The sequence below is a fragment of the Stomoxys calcitrans genome, chromosome 1 (genome assembly GCF_963082655.1).
Source record: "Stomoxys calcitrans chromosome 1, idStoCalc2.1, whole genome shotgun sequence".
NCBI lineage: Eukaryota > Metazoa > Arthropoda > Insecta > Diptera > Muscidae > Stomoxys > Stomoxys calcitrans.
In genome coordinates, this window is record NC_081552.1 from 32065644 (window position 1) to 32080827 (window position 15184).

Below are 15184 nucleotides of genomic sequence, written 5' to 3' on the forward strand. Positions count from 1 at the left end.
TTTGACACCATGTCTGAAATCCCACGTGATCTGTCAAATACTAATGCATGAAAATCCTAACCTCAAAAAAATCACCCTTTATTTCAAACTGGCGCCCAAGTTGGGAATATTGTAGTTTTTCCCAAAATTTTTTTTCCCTACAAATAATTATGAGCCATATTTGGCAAAAGCACTTTAAATTCTCAATCTATGGTTTTAATAACATTAGGTAAAAATAATGAGGTGTTAAATTTATTTGTCCCAAACTGGCGCCCAACTTGGGTTTATTTTCACAAAACAGTCTTAGCAAATAAAATTTAATTAATTATGGTCGTATAGCTGTTCTTCACGTTGCTAATAGCTATTACCGCTATATATAAATACCTATATAAACCATACAATATACTTAATTGGCGCCCAACTTGGGGCGGCACTATTTCAAACTAATCCGAATATTCTTCATATTTTCATGCCTTCAAATAATTTTAAATTAACGATTATCAACACTCCATAAGAACGAAAATTCATTAACCATAACATCATGAAAAGGTCACTGTCAAAATTATTTACCTTTAATTTACTTCCTCATTGAGAGACGTGCTAAATTTTAAGAAATTTCAATACCAAACGATCTCAATTTGAAATCTTTAATCTAGACCGCAATAAACGCATGAAAAATATGAAAGCATTAAAAATTTAATTTTATGAAAGAAAATTGTGATGATTGTGGCAATTGTCATGAGAGTTGGAGACACGACAAAACGACTACAAGGGGAAAAAATAAAAAGCAAATCAATGATGAAAACAAATATGGTGACGATAGAATAATTCTTAGATTCAAACAGATCAGCCAGACAAAATTGCGTGTGTGTGTGTGTGTGCACACGGAGCCCAGAGATGATTATCTAGCAGAGAAATTTAAACAACAAAAATACATTAGCCTTCAATTGAAGCCAACCCCATAAAAATTGAAGAAAAAATTATGAATATTGAATTATTTGTATGTTTAAAAAATGATAAACATCAGAGACAGTAGTAGGACAGGCAGTGAACACTTGTGGCTGGCTGCTTGTTCCTCTGTCCGTAAAATAAAAAAAAAAAATGGCAATTATGACAACTGAGCAGGCAAATATACCAAATGTTTTAATTGATTTTTATGAAAATTTATGGAAAAAAGGTTTGAATTTTCTTTAATTTTTTCAAAGAAAAAAAAATCCCTATACCATAATAATGATCCAACGAAAATACATTGAAGAAACTTGAAAACAGTTAAATGTATCTTTATCATATATCTTGTATTCTGTTGAAATTAAAGTTATAATAATTCTTGGAAAGCTGTAGTAAGTTTTGAAATTTAAAGAAAATAAAAAAAACGTGTAATAAAAGTGTGTATGCTCCTCTTAAAACTAAACATAAAGTGTAACACATAAACCAAAAAAAAAAAAAAAAAAAAAAAAAATAAGGCCTAGAATATTAAACAAACAATGAGGGCAGCAAAGAGGTAGTTGTATTGTAAAAGAAGCAGTTTTGCTGTAACATAAACCGGTAGAGATCTACAATTACCCAATATGGTCTTTAGCAACTGTGTGGAAGTTTGTCTGTCTGTCCGTTTGAAAGTGAGCTGGGCTACAGCACCACTAGTCAAACAGCCAGCCAGCAGTTACCAAAGATGCACACTTTGTAGTAGTATTGTTCTGGTCGATGATAATGAAAAGAATGTGTGTAGCTTATGGCCACAACGACTTGGAATTCACACTTCAGAGCGAAAGGAACAGAAAAGTAGGAAGAATTTAAAGAACTAGGCGTTTGATTTCTTAATTTGCATTCAGAATTTATTATTTATTAATAGAACGCATCTATAAACTGAACTGTGAAATAATAGAGGTGGTAAAACTAAGTTTATAGAAAACTGGCGCCCAACGTAGGTGCTCCTCCACATTGCGTTAAGTCTTGAATTTGAGTTTTAAAAACAATCCGAGGAGCACAGTTTAGCAGGTCCGCCTATAGCAGGAACACCGGGGTCGATTAACTTAGCAATTAAACCATATAAGAAAATGGCGCCCAACATTGATGCAGTTCTTAATATAGGTCATTCAATATTTTTCTTCGTTTAACAGAAACCCTTATATTAATGAATTAGTTAAGCACGTCCACTTAAGATTCTCAACACCCGGGTTCAAATCCTAACGAAAGCATCAAAAATGTATGCTGTATTCCCAAAAAATAAGTTTGCTGATATCAACAAACACTATCTGCTGATTTTAACATACATACTTCTAAACGTTAGTCAAAGAAATTCCTGCCTATTAATGTATATGTGGGACAATTGTTGGCATAATTTTGTTTTTAAATTGTGTCTGCTGTTATTGGAAATTATTGTAAAATTTTATAAAATTCCATTCTGGAAACATTTAAGTTTAAAAGATAAGATATAATTTAAAAATATTTAAAGTATTTGTAATATCCTGCAATAGAATCTCAAAAAGTATTTGTAAAATTTTTTTCCCATCTAAAATTAGCAGAAAGTTTTTACTGTCTGCCAAAAATTTACTGCTGCCCGATCTTTAGCAAATTTTTTGGTTTCACAGCAAACATTTTTGTTGGTTTTACTTAAAAAATTCTACGAAAACACTTTTGACACTAAAACAGTTATGATTTTTTTTTTTAATTTTATTATTTAAAATTGGCGCCCAACGTGTGATAGTTTTTTATTCAGAAGATCAGTTTTTGGGAGTTTTTATGAAGCAAAATGAAAAAACGTCAACCAAGGTGGCGCCAACAGTTTGGCGCCCAACCTTTGGGTTGAAAGGGAAAATCATATAAATCGAATTTCAAAGCTTCAAGTTAGCAAATCTCGATAGGTATATGAGTTTGATTGTAGGTAAATCGGGATGTGACTCACACGGTTCTTCCTATTTACCTAGAAAGGATTTTTGGTGGAAAAAAAAATTTCATCTATGCTTGCATGAATATAGCTCTTCGTTTGGCACACAATACGTTCACTTCATAGGAAAATCATACAAATTGTCATCCGTCTTTTGATGGCAACTGCTGAGATCGTGTTATCACTCGCTTTTGGCGCCAAACGAGTTAGTTCACCTGAAAATGATTCAAATTGTTTTTCAAAAGGCAAGACAATCGATTCTGAAGAGCATCTGAAAGCTTTGATTGGTTTGCTGACTAATTTAGATGTTTGAAATCAACACTGACGTGTCCTAGTTTTGGGACTTATACATTGGATTCACAAATAATCAGCTCATATGACAATTTTGGCACCCAACTAGTGAGCATTTGAATGTCAACTGCATTTTGTATTATCGGTATTTCTGGGAGTTTTGCATCATTTTTTCCCCTAAAATCTAAGTAGTTTCCAAACTCTGGCGCCCAACTGGGGAGCTTGTTATAAAACTTTAACCGGACTGCAGTCATTGATATAAAAAAGAACAGCCCCATTCTTAATGGAATATTCGTTGGCGATTTTGCTTTTTTTTTTGCTCACTATAGGTACCGGTTCATTTTGTATGTAGCTATAAATAAGAAAAGTGAATTAGAAAATATGGAGCCCAACTTGGAACCCTATTTTAAACTTTTGACGATTTCTCACATTAACTAGCAAATTACCGAATTCATATAATTTTTATAAATGGCGCCCAACTAGGGTCCAAAAAATTTTGTTTATTCGCTTCAGCCTTGTAAATGGGCTGTATCGGTTCATATTTTGATATAGTTGCCATATAAACCGATCCTGGATCTTGACTTCTTGAACCGCTAAAGGGAGCAATTATTATCCGATTTGGCTGAATTTTTCCATGAAGTGTTTTGTTATGACTTCCACTAACTGTCCTTAGTATGGTTTTAATCGGGTCATAGCCTGATATAGCTCCCATATAAACCTGTCTCCCGAAAATACTTCTTGAGGACACAATTCTTATCCTATTTGGCTGAAATCTTGCACAACGACTTCCACTTTGATCTGCAACAGCCAAACTAAGTATGGCCGCAATCGGTTTATTACTTGGTATTGTTGCAGTGGCATATCAATTCTTATCCATTATCCTTTGTTTGCCTAAAAGGAGATATCGGGTAAGGAACTTGACAAATGCAATCCATGGTGAAGGGTATATAAGATTCAGCCCGGCCAACTTAACCTTCATTTACTTGTTGTACCCTACATCACTACTGTGGTACAGAGCATTATAACTTAGTAAATTTGTTTGTAATAACCAGAAGGACGAGAGATAGACCCATTGATAAGTATACGGATAGACTCGGAATCACTTCTTGATTCGATTTAGGTACGTCCGTCCATCCGCCCGTCTGTCCATGTCAATTAGTGTACAAAGTACTGATCGCAATTTTCATCCAATCGTCTTTAAATTTGGCACAAGCCTTTACTTGGGCCCAGAGACGAAGCCTATTGATATTGGAAATAATCGGTTCAGATTTGGATATAGTTCCCATATACGTATAAGTTCGTATGATGAATGAATTTCATAGAAATTTCTTCAGTTTTATGTATAGCTCCCATATATATCTCCCGATTTCCATTTTAGGTCCTTTGCTAGCCATTTATTAATCGTTCTTCTAAAAAATTTTAATAAGGATTTTCTTTATGGCTTCTACAATATATAAGGATTTGGATCGAAATTCTACTTATCAAACTTAAGCAAATTTTAAATTCGACGACAAGGTAGGCTTCGCCAGACATTAGCCCGTCTTTACTTTATTAAATTTAACATTTTAAAACCCTATTGTAACGCCCAACTTGCCCCTTGACATTTTATTGCTAGGTTGGGAACAACCTTACTGATTATGGTTGTATTTTTCGATCAAGGTTTTTCTCAATTATATATTCAATTTCCAAAAACAAAATTAAAAATTTGGCGCCCAACTTCAGGAAGGTTAACTAACGTCTTCCAGATGTTCGTTCAGAAGCAATTAGTCGCAATTTTCGGCTTTTTAATAATTTTAAATTTGTTGATGATAATTGGCGCCTAACTAGGGTCGCTTACATTTTCTAGTTCGCAAAGTAAGGAAGTAATTTCAGAAGTATTTTGTCTTTGTTCCTTAGGTATTTTTGAATTTTCTTAAAGTCCCCACAACATATGGTGGCGCCCAACTAGGATCACCAATAATTTATTGCCCGCTTAATCAGCACTTAGTATCACTTTTAAATCTATTCCAAAAAATTTTTTTTTTCAAAACTTTTTTTCAAACATTTTTCCTGCAGAACAAGAAAAAACAAATCTTGGCGCCCAACTAGGTATAATTGTTTGAGACCCCAAAAGCTTGTTAATGTCTTACAGAAGTTGGCTCATAAACAATATCCTATGAATTCAGAATTTTAAAAACTAAAATTATAATTTTTTTTTTATCAGTTGAGTGGCGCCCAACCAGTATCCCTTTACAAAATTTTGCGTAGTTAGATACTATTTAAATGAATGCTTTATTTATCAAAAATTTAGATTTCAACATTTTAATAATATATTGTGGCGCCCATCTTAAATACCCAAAAATTTTTACTTGCTTTGTTAAAAAAAAATATTATGCAAAGCATTTTCTAATTAGGAATGTCTATAACGAATCAGAAAATCAATTATTTGTCGGAAAAAATTATAAAAGTTTCATTCTAAGGCTTTTTTAATACCAAGTTTATAATTGGCGCCCAACTGAGGTCCATCAATTTCTTTTAACAATTGAATTATCCGAAAAGTCTTAATAGATATGAAATATGTGTAGGCTTAAATCATTTTTTACAATCATGAAGATTTTTACGTCCAATTGAATTTTTTGATCCCAAGTTGGGCGCCACTTTAAATTTGTACACCTCTTATATGATTAAATTGAAAGCGACAAATCTTTTCGTAAGCCATGTATATCATGGTACCATGATGAAGGGTATTTGTTGCTGTTTGTAAATGAAAAGCCAATTTTCCTTTTGCAGAAACGACAAGAATTAAATGATTCTCAAATTGCTTGTTAAGGTCAAACAAACACTAAGAAAACTCAACCAAGAAAATGATGCAAAGCATAATCAAAAAAAAAAAAAAATGGTAGTGAACAGGAAAGATCCCAAGAAATAAACAGCAACCAAAGTCAACATAAATAAAATCCATGACAATGATCTTTGAACAACAAACTAGAGGCCAAAAGCAATGAAAACAACAAAATTTAAACTAAAGCAGAACAAATACAGAGCGACAAATAAATACAACTCTACAAAAAACCAGATTAAAAGTTTTCAAAGTAAAGTGGAAAAATAAATAAAAAATAATTGGAATAAGTGCGGAAAAGAAGAGCACACAAAAAAGCTTAAGCATACGTTTGTAATGGAGTGTAATGTTTATTTAATTTTGAAAAATAAAACAAAGTAAATAATTTAAAACAAAAATATCTGGATCAAACAAAATAACCGCCTTTGTGAAAAAGAAGTGCTAAAACGTATTTTTTGACTCAAAAAAAAATAACAGTTTACAACAAAGAGTTCAATATACCCATCTTAAGTTTGAAAATGCCAAATTCTTACGATCAGAACAACGAGACATCTTTGTCAGCATCAATGTAAGGCGACGAGATAGTAGTGTCTTACAATTCCTTGGGGAATCAACTTACAAGCACTGCCATACCAGTCGTTCATCATTATCATTAGCGGCAATTTAGTGCAGCATATTTGTTGTTGGTCACTTTTTGGATTTCTCAAAGAGATCATTTTCTTTTCTGCCTTACTTTGGTCCTTAAACCGGATGATTCTTCATGGATCGTTTGCCATTAAGTTGTGGCAACAATTTTTGTGGATTTTATTTTAACAACATCTTCAGAAGCATTCTCGACCATCCGAGTACCAGCAAAAATTCCATCCGACAACAACAACAACGTTTACTTGCCACAATACACATTACAACGAAAACCACTAGCACCATCATTTTTAGCTTTAGCGGCTGCGGCGGCAACTTTGGTCGAAACCAAGTCATTGGCAGCTTAACGTTTGTCTGCCTTATAATCATCGTCATTATTTGGAGTACTTTGCCGCTTACAGATGCCTTATTATGTCCACGGCTAAGGATAAAATAAATTTTCAAAACACTTGGAGCTGTAACAAAACAACTGGACGCCGTTCTGGAAGTGGGTATAATAGCTGCAGCTTCTTAGGTAATTTTCATGGTTCATTTGCTTTTGGGTGCTTGTGTTTATGTTTAGTCTCGGAAAATTATGGTGGTGGTACCATATATTTGTAAACATTAATCTCATATGAAAATTCATTGATCATTATATCATAGAGGCTTTAAAAAGTAAGAGTTTTAAAAACTGGCACCCAATAAGGGTGCACGAGTTTTAAAATATACCATATCAAAACTACCGACTAGCTACCGTTATATAATTTGTCGCCCACTAATTGAGCATATGGCTTAAAGGCCGAACAAATTAAAAATTTTTGTTGAGACATGAACCTTATAACTAATTTAAAATGGAATCAGGAACAGTTTGTATACAAACTTAAAAAAAAAAAATTACCTGTAATTGGCGCCCAACAAAGGTGCAAGGAGTTTGCCAATGGCTTTATACATATATGAATAAGATCTTAAAAGCCCTATTGAAATGATAGGGATATACAAAGTCAATCTTTATGAAATGCATACATTACTAATTGTTGTATAAATTGGCGCCCAACATGGCAGCGTTGAGCTTATAAGTCAATAAAAAAAAATCATATTTATATCTGGACATAGACATGATGCTGCTAGTTTGGAAGCCATCGTGGCGCTGAAGATAGCATGTCCGCTTATGACGTCGAACGCCAAGGTTTAAGTCCCCCAACACCAGAACCATTTTTCAACTGCGGTTATCCCCTTACATTTGTGAGGTATCCTGCCATGTTAAAACTTCTCTACTAAGTGGTGTCGCTATGCGGCACGCCGTTTGGACTCGCCTTAAAAAAACGAGGCCGCTTATCATTGAGCTAAACCTTAATAGCACAGTACTACTTGATAAGAGAGTAGTATCTCCTGTTCCTTAATGGCATGTTTGTGGGAAATGTAGTATTTAGTATGATGCCCAGGCCATATATTAAAACTTTTATTTTATGAATACTAGCGACCTTTTCAATTTGGCACTCAACTGGAATGCACGGGTTTCTCAACGGAAGCAAACATGTAGGTAAATTGTTAGTAGTCCCTTTGAAGGGTTTAATATATGCAGAATGTCAAAACTTAATTAATACGGACATTGGCAACTTATTGGCGCCCAACGCACATGCATGGAGCTTCAAGGATTAAAAAAATTAATTTCATATCGAAACCAGACCCCATAAATTCAGGGGTTTTGATGTCCAGATTATGTATTTAGTCTTTAAAAAACTAATACTACAAACGTGTTCAAACTGGCGTCCAACAAAGGTGCACGGATTTGGCCAATCGCGTCATATCAAGGGGCTAAACAGTAGTAATCGAAACCAGACCCCATAAATTCAGGGGTTTTGATGTCCAGGTTATGTATTTAGTCTTTAAAAAAACTAATACTACACACGTGTTCAAACTGGCGTCCAACAAAGGTGCACGGGTTTGGCCAATCGCGTCATATCAAGGGGCTAAACAGTAGTAACTCTGTTGAACGGATTTGGATATACAGTCATCACATCAAAGTTTATAAACTCAGAGCATAAGCCACAAATTGGCACCCGACAGTGGTGCATGGATCTTAAATAAATTAAAAGCTTTGAGATTCATAAGGCTAGGCAAAACCCTAGTAAACCTGTTAAAGGATCTTGATGAGCAGCGTATGTATCATAACTTTTGAATAACTAGTATAAGCAACTAATTCAATTTGGCGCCCAACAGGGGTGCACAGGCTTGACCCATGGTATTACATACAGGTGTAAAATGTAAAAAAAAACTTATTTTATATTTTGGATATACAGTTAGACAGAAACAGCAACAGACAGAAACTAGCTAAGGGTATATTAATTAGCGTCCAACAAGGCAGGAATATAAATTGTTAAGTTTCATATCTAGTCCTAAATAATTCCCTATAAAAGAGTGATGATATCCTGCGTACATATTCAAACCTGTAATAAAACGAATTCTAGCAATTTATTCAAACTGGCGCCCAAAAAGGGTGCATGGGTTTGGCCAGTGGCGTCACAATTAAGGGTAAAATCAGATTCATGTCTTGGCAAACCCCCAATTACTCAATTAAAGCGTTACGACGTACAATGGGAGCAAATAAAAAAAACTAAACATTTCAAGGTCCCAGGTTGCCGAGAGCCTTTTGGCAGGCCCCTAGAGTTGGTAACCTTAGTATTTCGGCATTTTTTAGTAAATTTGCTGCAGAGGCTACAAATAATGTTAAGTGCTAAAAATTTTTTGTATGGCTTTAGAGGACATTTGGAGTAAACAAATCATGTGCCCAATTGGGGGATCAGGGCTTCAGTATTTTTAAAGTTTTTCCAATTTTCTTAATAAATAAATTGCCTATTTTTTTCTCCCACTGTGCGACGTTAATCGTATGAATTCAAATTTGTAAAAAATGAAAACCTGCAACTAATTTAAACTGGCGCCTAAATTGGAAGCTTGTGTTTGGTCATTGGCGGCATATGTAAGAGTAAACTAATAATAACCCTATTTAAGGGTTACACAATGGTCATACCAACAGCTCTAAAACTCGGATATAGGCAAATATTCTACAAATTGGCGCCCGACACGGGTGCATGATACTTAAAGGACTTATAAAATGTAGGGACGACATCTAGGCAAAACCTTAGTAATCCCACTAAATGGCTAGGATGCCAAGTGAATATATCCAAAAATAAAAGTACGAATATTTGCAACATATTTAGATTGGCGCCCAAAAAAGGTGTATGGCTTTTGCTAATAACTTTTTCATATGTAGGAGGCCACCATGGCGCAGAGGTTAGCATGTCCGCCTGTGACGCAGAATGCCTGGGTTCAAATACCGGCGTGAACATCAACAACATTTTCAGCGGTGGCTATCCCGTTACTAATGCTGGCTACATTTACAAGGTATCCTGCCATGTTAAAAATTCTCTAGCAAGTGGTGTCGCTATGCGGCACACCGATCGGACTCGGCGTAAAAAATGTAGGCCCCTTATCATTGAGCTTAAACGTAAATCAGACTGCTCTCATTGATATGAGAGAAGTATGTTCCTTAGTACATTTGTATGTGAGGCCGCCGTAGCGCAGTGGTAAGCATGTCCGTCTATGAAGGACTCAAGAAGTCAAACCAGGAGATCGGTTTATACGGGAGCTATATCAGGTTATAAACTGATTTAGATCGTACTTGACACAGCTGTTGAAAGTCATAACAGAACACTATATGCAAAACCTTAGCCTAATCAGAAAAAAATTGAGGCTTCCAGGGGCTCAAGAAGCCAAATCGGCAGATCGGTTTATATGGGAGACATACCAGGTTATAGACCGACTTGGACTTTACTTAGTTCAGTTGTTGAAAGTCATAACAAAACACTACATGCAAAATCAGTCAAATCTAAAAAAATTAAAAATTCATATTCAGCTTGCAAGCTAATAAATCTTTTAAAATATTTTAGGCCCAGGCTATATATTAAACCTTTAGTAAGCGATTTCTTGCAACCTTTCACGTTGGCGCCCAACAACAGTGCACGAGTTTTGGCATCATATGTTGGAGTCGAAATTACCGCTTTGTAGGAGTTGAGATGTCATGGCTGAACTTACAAAATATTGACATTGTTTACCGTTAATCAAATTGGCGCCCAACAGCAGTGCACTGGATTTAAAAGTTTAAACTCGTATCGTGGCAAAAACTTTCAATTCTATTACAGTCTTATTAGGCTTAGAATATATACACATATTCATACCTTAAAATGCGATTTTCTGCAACCTTTTAAATTGGCGCCCAACAACGGTGCGCGAGTTTTACCAACAGCCTCATATATTTAAGTAAAATTTGTATAACCTCTTTTAAAGATATCAGAAATCTAAAAATCATGTGCAAACTTTAAAAGCAGGCTCTAACAACTTTTGCAAAAATTGGCGCCCAACGAAGTTGCATGGCATTTGACCAATGATATCATTAAACATCATATCATTTAAATATTTGAAAATGAAATTAAGCTAAGCGGACGATAAATGCCCCCATCACTTCAACCCAACGTCTTTGGGAGTTAATATGATTCTAGCTTTCTTTGTCTCGAAATCCTTACCAAAGTCCTTCTGTTAAGGACAACATTAAATATTTTTAGCAAATTTTTTTTTTTTGTGTAAACAAATTTACATTAAATTAAATTCAAATGGTTGTGTTAGCCGCAAAAATATCCCGATTTAACTTGTTGGGCTTACAATAGTATAAAAAGAGGAAGTTATTTTAAAAATTTTGACTTCAATGTTTGATCCTTACTGATTTCTTAACAAAATATTCTTTCATTTCCCATCTCTGCAAAAGCTTCCATAGCATCTGGCATGATTGTTAAATATCAAATTCCTTTCCAAAGCCAACGAAATTTTCACAATTGTTTTCCAGAATTATTGCCAATATCAAGATTCGTTTAGAGAACAAACGATGCACTCTTCAAGTTCATACAAACCAAGGGCCAATTTAATGAACGTTTTGTTTTAGTTAATCTTAAATTTCTTTCATTTTCTTCTGCATTTAATTGTCCAATCGTCCAGCCCAGAACATTGCTAGCCTCACCACACCATGGTCACGAAACAAACTAAAAATCACTTAACATTGTTGTGAGTTCTTTACACCAAGACCCAGGAAGGGTCATTACAATGGCCAATGTTGGAGAATTGGGTAGCATCAAAGCGTTGTATAGAATTCCTCGTAAAAAGTTAATAGTTCTCAGAATTTTTGTGATGAAATGCCAAGATTTACGCATTTATTTTTGTGTTGTAATTTACGCAGACACTTGGTTTAGAGGTCTATGCTCAAAAGCGAGAGAGAGAGAGAGAGAGAGAGAGAGCAATAGATGGACGGCACAACCAACCAACCAAACATATATGGACGGAAACCGATTTTTTTCTTGTAATGTGGAACAAAGCAAAAACCTTTTGTTAAAGCCTAATTATCATTTTTTAAATGGTCCATCCGCATCAACATCAACATCATGGGGATCTTTCATACCATTCCTGTGTAAAAGGCAATGGGGATATCACCATTGTCACCACTACCGTCATCATCATTATCAACCGATCAGCTTTATGATTTACAAAAAATAGTAAAAAATATGTAGGCTCTGTTTACATTCAGAATTTATTTTCGCATTATATCATGGGCTTAACCTTCCCTCACATCATGGGGACTTCAGTTGTAAAATCGACTTGGAAATGCAGGCGTTTATGTCGTCTGTTGGTCCAATACTACTCAATTTTTCATAACATTGCCTGCTGCGACTTGCTTGCCTTGCTTATGTCTATGGATGTCTGAAAATGCAGAGATTTGGTTGCTGTTGCAGGAAAAAATCAAATGCGAAGATCAGGAAGGGTTCTTTTTTTAACATAATCACGCACCACACTAACAACAGTCGCTCATTAATTCTCCCCCTCTTTCAACAAAACATTTTTGCATTTTATAAGTTTATGCTATAATGCCTTTGCCACCATCATGCCATGAAAACATTAGGGGTATTCACACAAATAGGTAAAGTACGCAATAACCTAAAGTTAAACAGATTGCTGAAAATTGAATTGAAAAGCTTATATTCAATTTTCTTTTCCTGAAAAATGTTTGAAATATCAAAATGCGGAATTGTTAGCATCAATAAAACTGGCGCCCAACGTTATAGTCTTTCTCTTATGTTCCAACATTTATCCAATGAATTATAAAATCAACATTTTGTAAAAGTTAAAATAGTGCCCACAATGAATTTTAATTTTCACATAATAAAAATGCAAATCTGCATCAATAATTAAAAGTGGCGCCCAACGTAATGACTCTTAATAATTAGTTTACATTTAGCCAGATGGTAACCATACTACTCATAATTTATATTACGAAATAATATTTTCACTGTGTGGAACTACGACTTTTAATGACGATTAAAACTGGCGCCCAACTTAATGCTATGTTCTGACATTAATATTTATCCAATAAAAAACAAGCAATGAGATAAAATAAATGTAACTCCTTGCTATAGTTGCAGGTAGAATTATGCAAAATCACAAGTTTTATGTCTCTAATTACATGTCATATAGCATTGGAGCAAAACCGAGAAATTTGGTGCAATTAACGCATGAATTGTAAGACATGCTTAGGGCAATTATTAAAAACAAATTCTCTAAGACCTCAAACCGACAGATCGATCTACATGGGCGCTCTATCCAAATTGAAGAAGAATATCGAGTGGCTAAACACAATTCACTGTACCAAATTTCAGCAAAATCAGATAATAAATGTGGCTTTTATGATCTTAAGACCTTACATCGGCGGATCGGTCTATATGGCAGCTATATGCAAATCTGGACCAATCAGGGCCAAATTGAAGAAGTACGTCGAGTGGCTTAACACAACTCACTGTCCCAAATTTCAGCGAAATTGGACAACCTTAACTTCCGAAGGAGTAAAGCTAGCCGCTTGAAGTTTTGCACAAATACTTCTTATTAGTGTAGGTCGGTTGGTATTTTAAATGGTCCATGTTTTGATATAGCTGCCATATAAACCGATCTTGGGTCTTAACTTCTTGAGCCTCTAGAAGGCGCAATTCTTATCCGATTGAAATGAAATTTTGCACGACGTGTTTTGATATGATATGGTTCAAATTGGTCCATCTTTTGATATAGTTGTCATATAAACCGATCTTGAAGTTTTGCACAAATACTTCTTATTAGTGTAGGTCGGTTGGTATTTTAAATGGTCCATGTTTTGATATAGCTGCCATATAAACCGATCTTGGGTCTTGACTTCTTGAGCCTCTAGAGTGCGCAGTTCTTATCCGATTGAAATGAAATTTTGCACGATGTGTTTTGTTATGATATCCAACAAGTGTGCCAAGTATGGTTCAAATCGGTTCATAACCTGATATAGCTGCCATATAAACCGATCTTGGGTCTTGACTTCTTGAGCCTCTAGAGGGCGCAATTCTTATCCGATTACAATGAAATTTTGCACGATGTGTTTTGATATGATATCCAACAACTGTGCCAAGTATGGTTTAAATCGGTTAATAACCTAATATAGCTGTCATATAAACAGATCTGGGGACTTGACTTCTTGAGCTTCTAGAGGGCGCAATTCTTATCCGATTTGGATGAAATTTTACACGTAGTTTTTTTTTTATGATACCCAATAACTGTGCCAAGTATGGTTCAAATCGGTTAATAACATAATATAGCTGTAATATAAACAGATCTGGGGACTTGATCCCACTTGATGTGGGATCTTGACTTCTTGAGCCTCTAGAGGTCGCAATTATTATCCGATTTGCCTGAAATTTTGTACGACTGATTCTCTCATGACCATCAACATACGTGTTTATTATGGTCTGAATCGGTCTATAGCCCGATACAGCTCCTATATAAATCGATCTCTCTATTTTACTTCGTGAGCCCCAATGGGCGCAGTTCTTATACGAATTGGCTGAAATTTTACATAGGTCTCCAACATATAATTGAATTGTGGTCCAAACCGGACCATTTCTTGATATCGCTCTAATAGCAGAGTAAATCTTTTCTTATATCCTGTTTTGCCTAAGAAGAGATGCCGGGAAAAGAACTCGACAAATGCGAACCATGGTGGAGGGTATATAAGATTCGGCCCGGCCGAACTTAGCACGCTTTTACTTGTTCCATTTGCCCAGCTATAAAGTCTGCGGACCTCCTTCCCAATGTTTTGAACCTCTACGGGCTTCAAGAACTTTTCTTCGGCTGATTTCCTTTATCTAAGCGTATATCTTCGCAAGACTCCACTATAGCAGACCCCACTATAAAAGTGAATGAACAGTTAGATTATATGAACCACAGGTGTTCATAAATCAACAACAGTTTTCATTTTGTTTCTCTTTTGAGACGAGCTTAATGATTGAAAAACTTTGTTTTTTTTTTTGCGTAAACAAAACGTTCGAAACTGTCTCCAGGCATCCACATTTGAACAGTATTCTATTGCGCACTTACAAAACCATCACCGCACGTTGTCCATATTTTCAACAACGCCTGTTTATGATAATGACACCATTTGTGCTTGATTTTGCAAAACATTTTTTTCTTCCAGTCCAATC

The 15184-nt window shown here is 35.1% G+C and overlaps 1 protein-coding gene across 10 annotated transcripts in view; it reads left to right on the top strand.

The window, feature by feature from the left end:
- Nucleotides 1-15184, top strand: part of LOC106091060 (protein TANC2) — a 322527-nt gene that overhangs the window by 12011 nt on the left and 295332 nt on the right. For 7 of the 10 annotated variants that reach the window (XM_059361042.1, XM_059361051.1, XM_059361049.1 and 4 more), the window contains exon 2: nucleotides 5924-7101. The exons of 1 other annotated variant lie outside the window; for it this stretch is intronic. In XM_059361042.1, the coding sequence (XP_059217025.1) occupies nucleotides 7026-7101 (76 nt within the window). In that variant the 5' untranslated portion in view covers nucleotides 5924-7025. Of the gene's footprint in view, nucleotides 1-5923; nucleotides 7129-15184 lie in introns of all 10 variants that reach the window. 2 more of the 10 variants (XM_059361048.1, XM_059361044.1) reach the window with 2 other exon arrangements.